A 19,615-nucleotide genomic window follows, 5' to 3' on the forward strand; every position below is an offset into this window, starting at 1 on the left:
AAGACATCCACCCATCACCTACCACCACCCTCCCACCCGACACAGGCGTCTGTACTTGCTCCCAGACCTCAACACAGGGCCACCACTCCCAGCGGTTGCTTGCCAGGGCCTGAGACTCGGCAAGACACTGGGGTCGCGCGAGGTCCGTTAGCAGGCTCCTGGGTTCTCCGCCCGGCTGGCGCTCTCCTGGTGTAGAAGTGAATGCAGAGAGAAGCAGGAGAACCGGGTCTCCGCGGTCTCCACGGTCTCCACGCAGACTACCAGGATAGAATTGCGGCTGCGCGGCAGCAATTGCGCCGGCTGAGGAGCGGAGGGAGGAGACACACAGCACCCAAGACTACCCCCGCCCACGTTTTGAGGGCCTCAGATGTAGCTTGCGGAGATCCTGCACCCTAGTTCTGGATGCGGGGACAGATGCACAACTTCCAAGTTGTCTCTGAAGTTTCGGAAACACTCCTTGACCTGAGGGCCTGGGTGGGTGGAGGAGCGCAGATGCTGAGGGGCAGGCTTGTCTTGGCCGGCCTGCTCTCAGCTGTCGCCTAGAGGAGCCAATAGTTTGGTTGGAGTCACAGTTAGAGAGGAGTTACGGGGATCATTGAGAGGATTATTGGGGATCAACCTGTGCGAGGGGAGGCTGGTCCCAGAGACAGGGAGAGACAAACCTGGAGCCATGGGGAATGACATACAAAATTTTATTATTATTATTATTATTATTATTATTATTATTATTATTATTAATTTATTTCTCATGTGCACAAAAAAAAAAAAGAGAGAAAAGAAAGAAAGAAAAAGAAAAAAGAAAGTAAAGGGGAAAAAAAGAAAAAAAAAAGAATCAAAACGAACCGACGCATTGAAAGTGGCCAAGGAGACCAGAACTTCGGGGGACCTTTCAAAGATTAAGCCTGGTCCTAAGTCCCGGGAGCTTCTGCCCGGCCAGCCTCACAAGGACTGGGATGGGCTGGACCTCGGGCGCCCTCACCGTCCTTCTCGGGCCACAGGAGCCTGGCTGGGCGCCGGCAATTCCCTTAAATTATTTTCTTTTCTCGCTTTCCCTTTCAAATAGAAAGGCTCGAAGGGGAGAGAGATCTGGGCGAGGACTCCAAGCCTTTTCGGATTTGTTCAAGGATTTTTATTTATTTATTTATTTTCACTTTTATTGACTTTTGTTTCTGTTATTTCGAGTTGTCACGATCCACGGGTGAGGAGACATGCAGGGCGCAACGCCGCTACTGAGAGAGCACTACAGGGCGGGGCGGGGCGGCCCAGTCCGGCCCGGCCCAGCCGCAAGGGGCCAGCGGGGGGACTGGGGCTGCCACCTCTGATCTAGCCTGCGAGGGCAGGACGGCCTGGGCTGGGCTGGGGAGAGAGTCCAGGGAGGGGCAGAGACGGAGACAAGCGAGGCAAGGACGGACAGAGACAGAGACAAGGGGAGAAAAGCAGAGAGAGGAAGGTGGTGAAGAGACGGGAGAGATGCACTGGGGTTGAAAGCGAAAACACGGAATTACAGAGAAATAGCCAACAAAACAGGCGAGAGGAGTCCACGGGACCATGTTCGTCATTTTGCATAGAGATTTCTTTTCTTTCGTAATTTTTTTGTAACATAAAAATGCCCCCCTTCCCGGACGTGCTGTGCTTTAGTGGGCGTGTAGCTGTGTCCCCCCTCCCCCCAGCGAGCGGCGACTCTCACAGCACAGACAGCGGGGCGTATCTACAGGCAGGGCGGGCGACAGGAACTCTACGGGGCGGGACGGAGGGGGAGGGGTTATATACACCGGGGTTCGCCTTCACGCGACACACACCATCTTTCTACAAAGCAGCAGCCTGTTGGTATTTTTGTTTTGTTCCTTTTTGCAAAGATCATATTAAATAATTGTAGACTCTTGCGGTTCTGTTCAGTTCTTGTGGGAAAGGAGGCTAGGGGCGGGGTGGGGAGTAGGCAGCCCCCACTTCCACTCCGCGGCAGCTCGGACTTCAGCTCAGAACCGGCTCCTGCCGCCGGCAGATTGGGAGTCTGTGTCGGGGTCGGGGGGGCACCAAGAGACTGCTCGGGAAGACCAGTGCCCGCTGCCGATGGAAACTGGTCCCGCGGCGGGTCGGGGAGAGCGTCCCACGGGGCGGCAAGTTAGGGACCAGGGACCTCAGGGCGTTGAGGGATGGGCAAAGGAACCTCAGGAGGGGAAATTGGGAGGATGTGAGATGGAAGTGACGCTGAGGTAGGGGCAAGGCGGGGCCGAGTCGAGTCACGTAGCAGGAGGTGCCTGGGCCCTAGGGAACTAGGCAGTCCAGGTAGAGGAAACGCATCCTAGAGTCGGGCTTGATTGGCGCAGGCCGCTGGGGCTGCATGCCTTGGATCCCAGTCTTGGAAGACTTGACGCCCCCAAGCGCCATTCCTAGAGCCCCCTCACGCCCCCTTTTCCACCTTCTAGGGCAAAGCACACCCAGAAAGCAGGGGGCAGTCCGGCTGGCTCAGGGGGTAAGGAATTTTCTCCCAGGGTTCGGCAGGCGGTTTTTCCTTCTTTTGCAGAAAATCCGTTTTGTTCATTATTTCTTTTGCCCAGCCCCTCCAGCCAAGCCTCCCGGCGACCAAGCGTCTGAGACAGGCTGCTCCGGGGCTGGGCCGCGCTGCAGTCCGCGCTGATTGTGTGTCACAGAAATTTATCCGGCGTGTGCGGCGGCAGGCCGGGCCAGAACCTGCGGGATGGCAGGCCGGCTCTGAGACCGCTGGGCGAAACCCAAGCGAGCTGGGCCCGACCCTCCTCAAGGCGCCGCACAGTCCAGGCAGGCGGGGAGGGGCGGCGGGCGGGGTTGGGGGCGGCGGACCCGGGCCTGAGGGTCCCGCCCGCGGCTCCACTCGTCCTGTCCGGTCTTCGACGTGAAGGGCTGCAGGGATCTTGGGGTGGGGTTGGAATGGTAGCCGAGAGGCATCGCGTCGCGACGGTCCTCCCTCCCTCCAGGGTGGGTGGTCAGACCGGGACGATGTGGAGGCCGAAGCTGTCGGCCTGAAGCTTGATGTGGTCTCCGCGGTAACTAGTGGCGGTCATAGGCAGCGGCAGCAGCGGCAGGGGCGGAGCCCCGGGGGGCGGCACTATAATAATAAGGGGAACCTGGAAGTTAACACAGGAGAAGAATGGGCTGGGTGAGAGGACAAACAGGAGAACAAAAAAGGAAAGAAAAGCAAAGCAAAGATTTCCCCGAGCTGGGGTCCAGCGGGATCAGGGCTGGGAGACCATGGCTGGCCTGCAAGGCCATGAGGAAAGCTGCGTTCACCGGTCGGGAGAGGTGACGCCAGGCTGCGGACCCTCCAGGGAGAGTGACGTTGGCGCATAGCCTTCTAGTGACCCGGGAGGGAGGGGGAGGAAGGGAAGATGCAGGAGGCGCTGGCGTCCTTGAGGGATCCCAGGGACTTAGTGTTGCACTAACGAGCCTGTCCCCTTGGCAACCCAGCACCCGGAGGTTGGGTTGCCGGGAGTGGGACCCGAGTCCCGAAGCGGCACTGCCGAGCTGGCGGGCGGGCAGGCGGACGCTCAGAGCCGCCGGCCAGCCAGGTGACGTACTCACTTAGTAAGGCAGGGTTGCTGAATCTCCAAGCCTCGTTGTAGGCGGTGTATTGGGGGTGGCTGTACGGGTTGCCGGAGAACTCGCTCCCTGCGGGAGGTCGGGGGAGTGGGGGTCAGACTCGCGCACGCCGGGGTGGATCCCCGACGAGCCCCTGCAGGTGTTTTTGCCCTTCCCCCCATTTCTGGGCCGCAGGCGTGGCAGGCAAGGCAATGGCTGGTGCAGGCCGGTCGGAGGCGGGACAGTCCACTGGGTCCGCGTGGGGCTAGGGGAGGCGGGAAGTACCCATGCTCCCCAGCCCAGGCGCTTCGGGACATCCAGGAAAGGCTTGTTCTGGCCTCGGGAGAGCCCATGCGACTAACTTGGGGGTCAAGCGCTTTTCAAGTGGACACTCCGGTTCTAGAAGCCATAGTCCCAGAGGTTAGAAGAGTACTGGAGAGTGGTGAAGAAAGGCCACTGGGACATTTTGTCCCAGCAAGTCCTAAGAAAGGCATCTTAGCATGTGCCAATGCAAGGTGGTGTGTGTGAGTGTGCGTGTGTTCGCGCGTGCGCTTGCTTCCTTTGCCTATAGAGGTTCTATACATGGGCCAAGCGGCAGGGGAAGGACACTGTAGTAGCAGGTGGGCTGCCCACTGGTCCAAGAGCAGTGAGCGTAGGTCCCCGTGGGCTGGGAGCCATCGGAAGCTTCCTCCCTCCCTCCAGGGAAGAAAGGCCAGGCCTCCGGGTTTCCCCCTCGCCCTTTCTCCTGTGTGATGACCCCAGACTGTTTACAGTGATCCCTAACCGCGGGTTAAGTAGAGGAGAAGGGGCCCCTCTCTGAGAGGGAGCTGGGGTGGGGGTGGGGGATGCAGCCACTGGAAAGCCTGTTTATTGACGAGGAGGGAAAGCATGCGTGCAGCAGGATAATGAGCTTCTGAGCTCAACTGTGACCAAGAGGAACTGAGCTATCTCCTTCCCCATCGCTAATGAAACAAGTGTAATTTCCTCATCAGCACTAGATTCTGTTTAACGACTCCCCCCTTGCCACCATGAGCTCTCTGCGGCTCCCCTCATCCCCACCTCCCTGCAGATTCCCCACCCCCATCTCCCCACTCTTTCTTCACCCCACCTCTCTAAGACCTCCTCCATCCTCCACCTGCTCTTTGCTAGCACCTTGCCCCCCCCCAAATTTTCTTTTCCCCAGCAATATTTCTACTTTCCAAAATCTGGGCAGGAATACCTTCACCCACACTCCTACTCCTGTCTATTCTGTAGCACTCTGCAGCAACAATCTCCCTTTGCCTTATCCCCACCCTAAGCTCTGCTTACCCAGGGCTACCCCTGAACTGCTGAGGTCAATCACCCTCTTCTATCCTCTCCCTCTCCCCCTACCAGCAAGAGTTGAACTTCAGGGATAGGGCACACAAGAGAGTTGCTAGAGGCAGTCGATTACAGGCCTGGGTAAGGATTTCTCTCTTTTAAGAGTTTTTTTTGGTGTTTCTGCAGATGGGAACGTCTACTCTCTTTGGCTACAAGCCCTGCTCCCAATCTGGGGTGAGGGGTCTGAACAGCACGACCTCCAGCTGTAGTCTTAGGCCCTAAATACAGCCTTTGCCTCCCTGATCCACATAGCTGAACCTGATGCCTCTCAGGCAAGGGGTGGATCAGCCCTGGAACAATGAGGGCCTGGGTTCTAGAAGAGATGTGGTGGTGTCTAGCTTGCCTCTCCAAAGCCAAAGTCATTTGTTCCTGTCCTCTGTCCCTCTTAGGGACTATATCCCTCCTTCCTCTGGTTTGGGTTGGTTCTCCTCACTGGTCTTCCCCTGTGGCTTGGTGTAGACCAGGGTGGCTTTGTCTGAATGACTGGCATGCCCCTGGAAATGGTTCTTGGCTCCAAGTTTCCATGGAAACCAGGACAGGCTCTTCCAAGCAGTGTCAGCTGGCTGGGGCACTGAGGGTAAAGCTGAGACTGAATGCTCCTGGGGCACAGGCTCAGATGGGTGGGTGCTGAGGAGGGGCCATGACATAAAGTGGGGTGCACAAAAGGGGGAATTTTTGTAAGCTTCCTCCCTGGGTTGCTCATGAGGGAGGATGAGGCGCAACTGCACCCTCTAGGGAGAGAGGGGGACAGAATAACAGTGATTTTCAGGGAGGGGATCTTGGGTCTTACCTCACCCCCAGTCTCAGACTATAGACCACTCAGCAGCTCACCCACAATTTAATTACCCCCACCTAGATTAGGCAGCTGCAGTATTGTCACCTACCAGGCACCATTCCTGCCAGGGTGGAGGTGGGGTAGCTTCCCTGGCCAGTGGGGGGCACGTGAGGGGGATAACCAGGCAGAGTGGTGCTCGCCATGTCACGACCTGGAAAAACACAAAGGGGAAGGGGTGAGGCCTGGAAGAGAGGGGCCTGCCTCTGCTTGCACCCAGGCACTCCAGGAAGAAGAACTTCTGGAGAGGAAGGACCTCTGTGCAGACATGCACCTGAATGTGCAGGTACCGGAGTGCCTTTGAATGGGTGTGTGTATGTACAAGTGGCCATGTGTACACCTCTGTCTGTGTAGCTCTTTGTGTCTTTCTCTAAGCATTTGTGTGTCTGCCTTTGGCTGTGTCTCTGTGTTCCAAACCCAGATGGAGATGGGAGGAGATGACCTGGTTTTACTCCTCCTTCTCTGCAAGATATTAAGTTGTGGTCTCTCCAGTAGCCAAATGTCTTCTATCTCCCTTCCCTAACACACCATCTTTCCTTCAGGTTTTGAGGACATCCCACCACCAACCTTACAGGGGCTGATGGACATTCCTTGTCTTCTACAAATGGGGCTGCAGGTGCTGGATCTGACAGGTATGGAGGGCCCAGGACCAGCAAGTGAGCTATTTTGCTGTTATTGTTTAAGGCAGTTAAATGAGAGAAAATTATACCAATTTGGATTAAGGGCTTTGAGTCAATAGTGCAAGTGGATCAGATCAAGTTCCAATGAGCAAAATCTGCTTCCCTACCAACTGCTGGGCTTCTTGGACTTCTTCCCTAGAGTCCTCTATAAGCTAGGGCCTGGAGAATGGGAAGCAGGACTTTCCTTTCCAGTGTCCTGGTGTGGAGGTAAAGTGAGTCAATGTTAGGGAAACATCTCTGGTCCATAGACGGTTCCCCTGGAACACGGCTGCATGGACTGGTTTCCCTCCTCCATTGCTGTGAAGGTAGCACTGCACTCGTGGCAACTTAATGTGTTCCAATCATTAATGACAATATTTGCTTCTTCTCTCCCCCATACTCCCACATGCCAGACTGCTCTATCCTCTCCTGGGGTTCATTTGTCCCCTGTAGATTCTCCTTATCCTCACCATCCAGTGCCTCATGCCTCTGTCCAGACCTTGGAAGGCAAGGCATGTACTTCTCCCAGTTCACTTTCTTTCCCTCAGTTGGGCCTTAGTTGTCATCCTTCCCATGGCTATTCTAAAGCATCTTTCTGGGGCTGGGAATGTAGTTCAGTGTAGAACATCTGCCTGGCATGTGTGAGGCATCACAGGGGGAAGAAATATTAAAGCAGAGTCAAGGCATCTTTCTTTGCTACTGTCCCTTTGAAGATGACCTCACCTCCTGTGTTGCTGAGGTGTGTGTTTTCCTGCCCCTACCTTGACACAACTGAGTGATTCATTCTTCTCTAAGAACAGAGTTATAGCTCAGGATTTTTAATTTCCAGCTTCCTACTGAACATTTTCATTAGCTGTCCCACTGTTACCTCAAATCTAACAGGCATCAAGGCTGATTCATATTATCCCCAATCAGTTCTACCAACCCTTTTATTTTTTTGTAATACTAGGAATTAAACCCAAGGGTGCTCTACATCCCCAGCCCTTTTTATTTTGAGAATTGTCTTGCAATTTTCCCAGGCTGGCCTTGAACTTATTCAAATCCTTTTGAAGACCAGCAACTCTGGGGTTATTGACATAGCCTTCTTCTTGCCCTCTCTACATGAAGTCAGATACCAGGTATGGTTGATTTTCATTAGCCAAGTTTGTTACATTTGCCCATTTCCATTTCCTCTACCACTCTTAAAACTCAGCTAAGCACTTGATTTTGGTTTGCGCTTGCCCAGTGGTTTTCCTTTGCTTGTATCCCTTGTCTCTACATTCTTATCCCTCCTAGCCACCCCACATGTGGCTTCTTGGCCAGCCCTCATGAAATGTTGCTTTCATCACACCACTTCCCCTGTAAAAGCCATCGTTGATTGGAACCTCTGCAGACTGTCAGAGCCTCCCAGGAACTCTCTCCACTCAACTCTCTCAGCTCTGACTCTAAAACTACCGTTTTAGTTGGACTGTTTTCACTGTGTGCTGTGAAACCTCTGTGCTTTTGCCATCCCCTTTTCTTCTTCCTCATTCATGTTTTCCCTCTTCTTCCTGCTCAAGCCTCAAAATTCCTACCATTCTACTCATCAAAGAACCATTTCTCTCCGTGGTTTACCACATCATTACATTGTATAAATGTGTCATCCCTGTTATTGCATATCCTGGTTTGTTTCTTCAAATAGATCATATGCAACCCAAGGGCAGGACCTGTCTTCTGCTCTCTCCTACATAGTTGGGAACATGGTAAATATTCAATGAATAATTGTTTTTTTAGTTCTCTGTCTTTCCATTGCACTTATAGCCAATTCCTAATAAGGTTATGATTGTTTTAAAACTGTTTCATATATATTAATCTACCACAAAGGGGTAAAGCTGGGAAAAATGTAATGTTTTTATCTTTTTTTCTTTAAAGACAATTTAAACAATTGTTTATGAATCCTTATAGGATGGTGAAAGATTTATAGGGAGAGACTCATCTGTTGTGATTCAGCTTTATCATGCCATAGAATGTTTTTCCTATATCCCTACCTAATATAACTGATATCTCACATTTCTTAAAATTCAAGAACAAATAGAGCAGAACTGCCAAACAAGACATCACTTATGACTCCCAGGGAGGTAGAAGAATCTGTGTTTGCTTTTGTTTTGGATTTTCTTTTATTCACTTTGATTGTCAATTAAAAGTATATATCTCTTGACCATCTTTCAGTGAGTAGACCTGAAGCGGACAATGACAGCAACATTCATTTTGTAAAGAGATTAATAATATGGAACTTACTGGTCACAAAAAGCCTGAAATAGAAGAGAACTAGGAAAGATGTGGAGGTTTTGAAGCTAGGTAGTCATAGGAAACAAATTCCTCCTGTCCCTATGATGTGCATGTCTACAAAGCAGCCAGAAAAAGGAGTAAGGCTTCATCTTAACAAACAGAAATTTAAATGTATCTGAATTCTGGTTTTCAACTGCATGGTTCTCACAACCTGTTGCAAATGAATTGCTCAAAATCTAAGGTTTTGTCAGAAAATCTCCTCCCAAGCTTCAGGAGAGAGAAGAAAAGCTGGGTGACTTGAAAGCTGTCCCCAACTAACCCAGAGGCATTTCTATTGCAAAGTTTATTCCTTTTTCTCTTTTGCAAAGTGGTACAGCCAGGGGCTGGGGGTATAGCTCAGTGGTAGAACACTTGCCTAGGATGGGTGAGGCTCTTGGTTCAATCCTCAGCACCACATACAAACAAATAAACAACAACAAATACATAAAATAAAGGTTAAATTCTTTAAAAAAAAAAAAAGTGAAAAAATTGGGCTTGGGATATAGCTCAGTTGGTAGAGTACTTGCCTTGCATGTACAAGGCCCTGGGTTCAATCTTCAGCACTGACCCCCTCCCAAAAAAAGAAAAAGTGGTACAGCTAGCTTGCTGAAAGTCACATACTAAACTATTAATTATAAGGCACATTTCCAAATTCTATTTTAAAAAACTGAATTTGGGAAGCACTAGGCAGCAGTTTTTAAAATGTGAGAGAAGAGGCCCACAATGGAAAAAGCATTCCAGCTTCCTAGCGTTTGGCATACAGCTGTGCTCCATTCTGTCACATCATTGTCACTACAAAGAGGTGTCTGTTCAGGACCCCTGAGCCAACAAAAGTGCAAGCCGCTGCATACAAAGCACTTTCAATGGCTTCATTAGTACACAGGTGACACCTGAAGAGCAGGAAAAAATTGACCAAACTCTTCCCAGAGCCATATATTCCTCTGGAACACCATTGTCAATAATGAAAAACACATATTGCAGGAAGTTTTCAAATTACTAAGATCATCATACCATTTGCCCAGCAGCAATCTCTGAGCAAGTCTCCTTTAGTGTGGGAATATAAGTGAGTAATGGAACCTGTGCAAGGAGGATCCACGGAGCACCTGGTATTGCAGTACTACAATGATGCAGTACTAGAATGATGGACAGACAGGAGCGAAGACAGACTCTAAAACTGTAGATGGGCTGGGTGCAGTGGTGCACACGGGTAATCCCAGAAACTTGAGATTGCCTCAAGGTAGGAGGATCATGAGATTGAGGCCAGCCTGGGTAACTTAGAGAGACCATGTCTCCAAATAAAAAATAAAAAGGGCTGGGGATATAGCTTGGTGGTAGAGTGCCCCTGGGTTCAATCTCCAGTACCACAAACAAACAAACAAAACCAAAACCCTCTATAAGACAGCACAGCCACCTCCTTTACACAAACAAACAAAAACTGAGAAACAGGAGAAAATGGCTACACTGCAGAATGCAACAGTTATAAAATATGTGCTATCCAACAGGAGACAGGAAGCAGTAAAGTATTTGCTTTGCTCACTGACAATGCCAGTAATATGAAAACATCACCAGGAATCACAAATGGATAAAAACTCACATGTTACTAAGAGAGAATGGGGCTTTCATGTTGCTACTTGCTTTCTAAGCTTTTAAAGACAAGAACCTTCCAGATGATTAGTTTAACAGCCTTGTTTTAAAGGTGAGAAAATGGAGGCACAGAGAGGCACAATGACTTTCCTCTAGCTACATAGCTAGTAAGTGGTGGAGCCAAAGTTTGAAGCCATATCTATGCCACACTGCCTTTAATGACAACATGCAGCCAGATAATCCCCCAAAGAGCCAAAGAAAAGGAAAAGAAGTCACCTGACAGGCAAGTCTCATACCATCATGCTGTCATTAAGATGAGACAGGAAAAAAAAGGGACACAAAGAATAAATAACTGACATGAAAGGTCTGTAATAAAACTCCATGGGGTGCAGTATTAATCTCCTTTGAGAGTTTTCTGAAAAAAAAAAAAACAAAAAAAACAAAGAGGCTCTTCAAGAAACAGTAGTAGTTGAGAATTTTAAAGTACTCAAAACTGTTAGATGCACTGTACTGGATGAGGATGCCTTCTCAGTTCAACTGCAGAGTCCCTGAAGATTCTAAAGCCAATTTCTACAGCAATCACCACATCTGAATCAGACAGTGCACTTTTGTCAGACATTCCTTAGCAAATGGGCCAGAGCAAATCAACTGTTTTGGAGAATCTAAGAGCAGCCTCTCTTACAAATACAGAGAACAGCAAAGTGAGAGACTTTATTAAGAAATTGGAAATTTTTAGTTATCAGATAATTTGCTACTTTGTCAAGTATAAGATCCAAGGCCAGAGTTATATTTTTCCTTGTACCTAGGTTCCACAGCATTCACTGAGTACCTACAATATGCTAAGTTCTGTCCTTGATATTTTATATTATCTCATTTGATCCTTATATAAAACCTATGATGACCTGTTTTTAATCCCTACTTAATAGATGAGAAATTGAAACCCAGAGGAGATATGTCCAAGATTCACAGTTAGTAGACAATAGAACCTAGACTACAAAGCAAACTGTATGTACACTTGGGAAGTGATTTTGGAATGATATTCTCAAATACTGTAGACCTAGGTATTTAGTCCAGGAAAGTAACCTAGGATCATGCCAAACTAATCCTTCCTATATGAGAACATCCTGCCATTGCTTGTTTCTTGCATGTCTAAGCTTCTTTCATTTTTTACAGTGGGGGCTTTCAACTGGGGCTCATAGCCTGAAATGACCCATAGATGCATTTCAGGGGTCTATAGAAAGCTATTTATAAAATGTTATAGACATTATACATGCATATCTTTCTAGGTAGATAGTTCAGATGTATTCATGACTCAAAGATTAATAATCAGCATTTATAAAAAAAATCAAGAGAACCTCTGGTGAAGCTGATTTGCTTGCAATTGCTTGAATGACAGCAATAAACAAGATCATACAGAAAACAGCACAGTGTGGGCTGGCAATGTATCTTAGTGGTAGAGCACTTGCCTATCATATACAAGGACATGGGTTCAATCCCCAGCAAATAACAAACAGCAACAACAAGAAAACAGCAAAATGTGGAGTAGCAGGGAGGCTTATCTCAAGTCCTAGCAAATGTCAGCACTCAGAAGACAGAGGAAATAATAAAGAGAAAGCTGCCCAAGAAGCAGAAACTGCTGCTCGTGATGGCTTTGGCAACAAGACTTATTAGACACAGATTTATACAGCAAAAGTTATATCCCATGCGTTTAGAGATGCGTTTCCTCAGCATCTTTCTCTGAAAATGAGCACTTTTGCTATCCGCTTGACACTGTGGAGGACCCTAAGGCCAGAAAACATAACTCTTGTTTTACTATCCTATCCTCAAGTTTTGTCTCCTTCTCATAAGGTGGCAAAAATGAAGACATTAGATTTCTTCGAGGTTGGCAATCTGTGCCTGCATCTGACACAAACATTTATAATACTTACAATAATACAGTTATTAAATTTGTAATTACTGCCTAAATATCCCCTACCTTTATATTTGCTATATCATTATGGCCCTTTATGACCAATCCAAGTTATATATAATACACTAAAGTAACGATTTGAATCTGTAAAAGGTGCTTTAAGAGGAAAGGGAAAGGGTTTTTACATATTTCATGTTTTTTATTTTTATTTCTCATTTCCAAATCCTCCCAAGGATTGTCCCCTGGGACACAGCTGCCAGAGTGAAGATCCCTGGCCCTGGCTCTGTTTTGGTCCCACATTAAACAGGAGGCTCGAAGTTCCAGCAGAGGGGGCTGTGCCCACAGCTCAGGATGGTTGCTCTGGCTGATCTTGAAGCCCACTGACAGTTGGACCTTTAGTCCCTGGGGTGTCCTAGATGGGGATGCTGCCTGGATCTGCATGGGCTAAGTGAGGTCTGATCCTTGACCACCAAACAGCTGGACACAACCAGTCATCCTGTTCCCAGCCCTGTTTCCCTTAGCACACAGCTGTCGAGGTGACTGGTCCAGGGCCTCATGGGAGATTTTTCCTTCTAACTCAGCTGGACCAAGGATGGAGCTGTGACCTCAAGATCCTGGGATAAGACTAGGGAGCAATGGAAAGAAGGACGATTTCAAAGGGCTCAAAGGGAACTTGACTATCCATCCCCTAGGCCAACTCCCTGATTTACAGAAGAGGAAACTAGGCTCAGGGAGGGAGAAGAAATCTCCAGTGCTGTCCTCCATTCACTTCCTGATGCTGCCTTCTCTGGCTCCATCAGCAAGTCACAAATGGAGAGTAGAGCTGGACAGGTGCTGGTACCTAGGCGACTGGGCCCAGGCTCACGGATGGGCTCAGCACATAAGAGACCCTCATGCTGGGTGGGCAGAGGTTAAGCCTGTTTGCACAGTCTCCTGATACTCCAGGTCTCCCAGTTCCTCTCTGGCTTTATTTTGTTCTCTGAGAGCACTGAATTGTCAGCTCTAATCCTTCTGAAAGCGCAGCGTTTTTCAGGCGCTCTGTGTAAGTGAAACCCTAATCCCAAGGAAAACGGCCACTTAAGCTGCTGGAGCATTAGTCTGCTCTCGGAGCCACTGCAGGATTTCCTCCCTCCCTGCCTGCCAGCCCAGCCGCCACCGGGGAGAAGAGGGGAGGATTCCAGGCTGAAGGCACGCAAAGCCCTCTCAGAAGTGACAATAGTGGCAGAGCTGCCTTCCAAAGCTCAGGGTTAAAAAAGCACTGGCTCGTTTGTCCTGAGGCTACAGCTAAGAGTGGGGGAAGAAGGGATTCTGAGAACCCTGAGGAAGGAGGAGGAGGGGTCTTCCTGTCACCTGGGGGTGACTGGCTCTCTGGGGGTCTTGCCTAGATGGCTTTGAGGCTACCAAGACATTTCTGAGTCCTTGTTCCCAGTTTATACCTGTAACATTCATTCTGACACCACTATTGAGAATTTCTGGTAATTCAGAAAAGATTGGGTTGGTGGTGGATTTTACTTTCCTTTTCTTCTTAGAACATGCCAAATAATGGAGTAAATGGTCTTGGTGCTGGAGGATCCCCGTTTTGCAGGACTCTTTGGGACACCCCAAGCATCTCTAAACAGCATCTATAGCAGCTGAGAAGTTCCTTCTCACCTAGCAAATCACAAAAGCAGTGTCCAGTGTGCTCAGACACAACCCTTTTTTAGCCTGAGTTGGCTATTATAGACACTTAAAGATTATTAATTTTTAAAAAATTTTGTGGTGCTGGGCATTGTTGAACGAAAATATTTTGATCAAATTCAGACTGGCCTCTCTCCCTGACCTCTAAATGAATTAAGACTACTGTGAAGGAAAAAGCAGTCCATTTGGAGGGCTCTGCCTCTAGGGTCTCATGGATGAGGTGGCGGGAGGAGAGATGAAAGGACGAAGTGGAAGAAAGGACCAGGGTATGGTCCAAATTTGGGCTTAGAAGACCACAGAACTGCATCTTTACTAAAAGGCCCCCAAACCTTTCATCCCTTCCTCATCCTCCCTGTGACTTTCCTCCTCTGGGTAACCCCATTATCAGCCTGCATGCTGCTCTACCCTGGGAAGGGCAGTTGGTCATTGCTGGGCTGGCTGGTAGACACAGACAGGGATGTGGGGTGGGGTGGGATGGGGGCTGGAGGTAGGGGTGGTACAGTTTTCATTCTGCTCAAAGTTGACTGCTGTCCATAGTTCTAGAATGGGTTGGTGCCTCTTCTTTTCAACATCCTTTCTCTCTAGAGGTGGATTGGATAAAGGAGGAGAGAAAAGGGCCTGATCCAATAACTCCCTAGGCTGCAGGCCCAGGGTACCCGCAATATCTGTCAATGTCTCATTGCTATGGAAATGCCCCTATAATTAAATCAGAGTGAGATCTGGGGGCTGTAGGTCCTTGGGGATGTGTCTGGAGGCCTCAGGGATGTCTGGAGGAAGACAGCCTCTTCTCTTTGGGTATTCTTAGCCTAAATGAAGGACCTGGGGCCCATGGGTGCAGAGGAGATGCCCTCTATCTTGGTTTGGCCTCTGCCTTGCCACATGTCCCAAGTTGCCCTCACCCTCTCCTTTCAAGGTTGGAGAGGAACTCTGATGTGTGTGCCCTAAATTCCTCCAGCTAATCAGGGGCTTTGAGCCGACAGACAAGACTAGGAGACTCCCAGCCTCCTTCAGAAACACTTCTTGGCCTTTATTGCCCTCTCCTCCCCTGAGGGGCTGGCCAAGGGCTAAGTGTTTTATGGAGGGAAATGCAGTTGCATTGGAAGGGGGTTGTTAACTACAGGAAAGAGGCGGTTCCTGGAGGTCCTCAGGACTCCCTGAGAAGGAGGAGGAGGTTTCCCAGGGTCCACACCTCTATCTACTAAAAGGCCACTTTGCTGCTCATTGCAGATGGGGGCAAGGAGTCGCAGCTGGGGCTGCTGAGAGTTGACACTCTCTCTCTGAAGCTGAGCCCATATCCCTTTCCCTGGCCTCCAGGATACAGGGGGCCAATGGTGCTGCTCAACTTTGAACTTTGGCTCACCCGCCTCCCCACCTCTGCTTAAACTTGCTGGTTCCAGGAGATCAGCACCTCTGCTGTTCTCCCTGCCTTGGGCATTTCCCTCCTGCACAGAATCCACAGATCCCCCTGGACCTTAGAGCTTCCATCAGAGTTGCAGTCTCTAGGCATTAAGAGAAGTTTCTCCCTAGCTCTGGAACAAAAGCACCTTCCTCCTGCCATGGTGGGGGTGTAAACTGTCCCCCCCCCAAAAAAAAATCACCACACACTGGGAAGAAAACACTGTCCTTGTCCCTAACTCTTCAATGTTCAGACATTTTCCCAAAGAAAAATTAAGATTCTCTGCTGAGGACTAGCAGTCTGGGAGCTTGGATAAGAAAGAACACAGGCTCTACTCTCAGAGTTGCCTGAGGCTCAACTCTCTGAGTTCCTCCAAGTCCCCAAAACAATGAGCTATAGGTGTGGCCTTCATTCTTGGTCCTTTTTGATCTCCATTATCACACAACTTGTTGGGCAGTGGTGAGGAAGGGACCCTGGTTCTGTGATAAAGGCAAAACTTATACCTCTTTTTGATCCTTTCTAGGATATTAAACATGCTTAATTTATAGTTGCTTTTGGATAATTCTATGATCTCCAGTTCTTGGGGGTATTATTTCTCCTATGTATTGCTTTGGCTAACTTTCACTTATGATAGTTGGCATTCACATGGGATGTGTAATTTTTATGGTGAGCTCATCTTTAATTGTGATTATTTTTTTTTCTTTGTGGGAGTTCCTTGGGCCCTGGATTGTAAAAGGTCCTGATAAAGAAGGTTTTTTTTTTTTTTTTTTTTAGTTCTCGGTGGGCACAACATCTTTTGTTTGTATGTGGTGCTGAGGATCGAACCCCGGCCGCACGCATGCCAGGCGAGTGAGCTACCGCTTGAGCCACATCCCCAGCCTGATAAAGAAGGTTTGCCAGCAGCATTCCTGCTGGGATTTCCGAGTGGGTTACTATCCTGGAAAATTTTTAATATAAGTTCTTGGCTTGGGGTTCCTGCAACACACTCATTTGCATAAATGTGGATTCTGATCCAGGCTCAGGCTTGGGGTCTTTATTTCTTATGGTGACATCTCCCCCCAACCCCCTCCATCCCTTGCTTTCCTGGGCCATTGGTCTATACTTTCCTGGACAGAGTTGTTTATCTTCTGTCTCTGACTTTATACAGGGTAATATTCAGTTTCTATCTTCCTGCTTCTCTTGAGCCCAAGGTCATGTTTCCCATCAAATGTGTTACAAACCCAACTTCCCCTAATTAGGGTCTCCCTCCAGCATGATACCAGCAGTCTCCCACATACTGCTCTGGCATTGACTTTTCTGGCACCAGAAAGTGAGGTTTGGCTGTGTATTAACATATTTTGTGTTATGTTTTACCCAGCCATGTTTGGCCAAGGTTAGCTTGCCTTGGTGGATGGCTTCTGGACATCTACCTCATTCTTCCATTACCTCTATGCCACTAAAATGAGGGAGGTGAAACCTACACTATACAAGGCTCTCCCAATGCTTGGCAGCAATGCCCACTAGAGGCCAGTGAAGCCCACTCTGTGCAGCAGCTCGGGACAGGTGTGTTCCTCAGCTTCAAGAATGAGCATAGAGGGCTGGGGCTGGGGCTCAGCAGTAACTCACTTTCCTGGTGTGTGTGAGGCCCTGGGTTTGATTCTCAGCACCACATATAAATAAATAAAATAAAGGTCTATCAACAACTAAAAAAAAACTATTAAAAAAAAAAAGAATGTGCATGGAACTGTATAATCACTGACTTCCCTTAGCATCCTCTTGACTCATACGGGTCCAAAGTAGGAAGCCTGCTCTCTCCTCCCAGCTGTACTTCCCCAAGCCAAAGGAGTCTAAATGCTCCAAAACATCTCCAGTAACTTTGGGAATTCTAAAACTAGTTTTCATCTTTTCTCAGATCAACATTGCTGCCAGGGTCTCTCTGTAGGCTCTCCATCACTACAGCCCTGGCCAGGCCCAGGTAGGGTGAGGGTAAGGTGAGAAAGTCATGCGGAAGACAGGCTCTCATTTTTACTAGTGATGGGAGACTTTAAGATGCAGCCACAGTTCTCACTGTAGAGGCCCTGACCCAAATGGTCCTGGAACTGCTGAGGGGTTAGTGGCAGTCCCCTGCAGGGTCTCTTGCAAGAGTAGGAAGGTGGTGGAAGGCAGCAGCAGGCTGCCAACTTGAGGAAGCCTGGGCCAGAGTGCCCCCGGCCCATTCTCTCATCTAGCAGGTCTCTTCTTCCTTATCACTTAGGAGAGACTCGGCTCCGTTCCAGACCAGCAGCCTAGAGCAGTGGGCTGGAGAGAAGAGATGCCGCCGAGCTAGAGCAGCCCAGCGGCGGAAAGGAGAGTGGGTGATAAATTTAAATAACCAGCTTGACTTGGCAGCTTGCTGAGTTGTGATGCAGTGAAATTAAAATCTCCGCAGAACTTGCAAACACTACTCTGAAAAATCAGTCTCTCGCCTTGGTTCCATGATGGAAGAGCGGGTGGGGGAGGCTATCGGACTGAGCCCTAGCCTCTGGTGGCCACCCTTGCTTGCAATGTGATTAGCTCTGTCCTGGCCCACTGGGCCCACTCTCCCCTCCACACAATAGTGCAGGTTCCTCTCTCCTCTCAGTCCTGACCTTGTGGAACAGCTGCATCAAGTGGCTGGTGAAGTTTGAAATCAGCCTCCAGTGCCAGGAGGCAGCAGGAATATCAATAAGGTCTGCTTTTCAGGTTGGGCCAAGGCCTTACTGGGCCATTTCCCTCAGGACCCATCCCCAGAGGTTTGCGGCCTCTGCTGGCTGTACTGGGGGAGAAAGATGAGCTGAGAGCTGTGATGTCGGGGATAAAGAGGGCTCCGTGAACACCTTGGCACATCCAAGCCAGGCTGTGGGCACAGGATGATCTTGCTGCTTCCTTACCTCAGCACCCACCTGCCCACAATCACCTGCCTACCACAAAGGGCCTCCCTTTCCCTTCCACCACTGAAGTCCTTAGTATTCTCCTATGAAGTAAGTTTTTGAAGAACCTTTGAGGGGAAATTCTACAAATACACCAAGAACCTCTCCCACACCCCAGCCCTGTTTGGAGCCTATTTCTCACAGATGCCAACGACATCTTTCTAGAAGAACTCACCTAAAGTCCATCTCTCCTGGGTGTCCTTGTATTATTGCTCATTGCTCCCCACAGAGTCCTGCCCGAAAGCCACTCTGAGATGGCCTACCAAATCCCTGGGCAATGCCCAGTTTCTCACCTTGACAGTACTTCCAGCAAATTCTATTTGTCCCCATAATAAACACATCATGAATCATTCATCTTTAATAGATTATGCAAATTAGGAGGACATAAAATCAACAAAGATCAATAGCTGCAGTCATTTAATTGCCAGCAAAAACATTTTAAGAATGAGCATAATCTGCAGCCCTTTCTCGGGTAATAGCACTATTAATCCAAACATTGGATCTTGGTGTGAAAAAAATCATTCCCTGCCCCCAACTCCACCTCCCCTCCCCCATCCTTCCACACACTTTTCTCTTTTTGGTAATTTCCAGTTTCTGAGCGAGTTTCCCCGTCATTACCACTGGTGAACAGCTCCGAATGTTAATGGTTCTGCTTTTGTTACTCCTCGCTTGATTGAAATGTCGCATACAGATTGAGATGTTAGTGCTAACTTGCCACCTGGGAATGTCAAGCTGGGTCTGAAATGAACTTTTCTCACACTTGGATCCAGATGGATCAGCCGGAGATGTTCCCAGGCTGAGCTGGGACTGTTCCAGGGCCATGGGGGGGAGGCGGGTGGGGGCTGCTCAAGGTGGAGGCACTTTTCTGTACCAGTCCCAGTGTCCCCTGCGGCAGGAGCCCTTGCCCTGAAGATCCACATCTTCACCCTTCTAGGAAGTCCCTGCCTTTTAGACTGTTGCCTTGAGCATAGGGAAGTGTGCTGGGATTAGAGAAAAGTTTCTTGCACACTCTTTCACCAATTACCTGGAGTGGGCCACCTTTGGGAAGTGACCACTGACCAAAAAGGTGGTCTGGCCTGGGTCAGAAGATTCAGTGGGTCAGAGAGCTCCCAAGTTGGGCTACAGAGGGCTCATGCTGAAGGCCAGTTAATATAGGCTATGTCCTGACTCAGCTGGCACAGCTAAGGTCCTCACTCCCAAAAGTCACCTCTGCAGCACTTCCAGAACTCAGCCACTGAGCCCATAGCCAAAGACTGCAACTTCTTATAGGTTGGACGAAGGTGTACCAGGACACCCCTTCAATAAGGCCTGGGAAAGCTAATAACAGGAGGCTGGGTGGCTACTCCAAACCCATGTCAACCTGAGCCAAGCTCAGATCAGCTCTAAGTCACAACCAGGCCCTGTCCTATAGCAGGGCCACCCCTGCTCCCT

At 49.1% G+C, this 19,615-nt stretch overlaps 1 protein-coding gene across 5 annotated transcripts in view; it reads right to left on the reverse strand.

Annotated features, from left to right (window-relative positions):
• Positions 1-2,963: 2,963 nt before the first annotated feature.
• The window catches only part of Pax2 (paired box 2), a 77,578-nt gene continuing 60,926 nt past the window's right edge, over positions 2,964-19,615 (reverse strand). For 2 of the 5 annotated variants that reach the window (XM_027930267.3, XM_027930265.3), the window contains 3 exons: positions 5,799-5,900; positions 3,559-3,645; positions 2,964-3,085 (listed from right to left, as the gene is read on the reverse strand). In XM_027930267.3, the coding sequence (XP_027786068.1) occupies positions 2,964-3,085; positions 3,559-3,645; positions 5,799-5,900 (311 nt within the window). Of the gene's footprint in view, positions 3,105-3,558; positions 3,646-5,559; positions 5,644-5,798; positions 5,901-19,615 lie in introns of those variants that run through there. The other 3 variants (XM_027930270.3, XM_027930266.2, XM_027930268.2) reach the window with 2 other exon arrangements.

This window comes from Marmota flaviventris, chromosome 4 (assembly GCF_047511675.1).
Source record: "Marmota flaviventris isolate mMarFla1 chromosome 4, mMarFla1.hap1, whole genome shotgun sequence".
Lineage (NCBI taxonomy): Eukaryota > Metazoa > Chordata > Mammalia > Rodentia > Sciuridae > Marmota > Marmota flaviventris.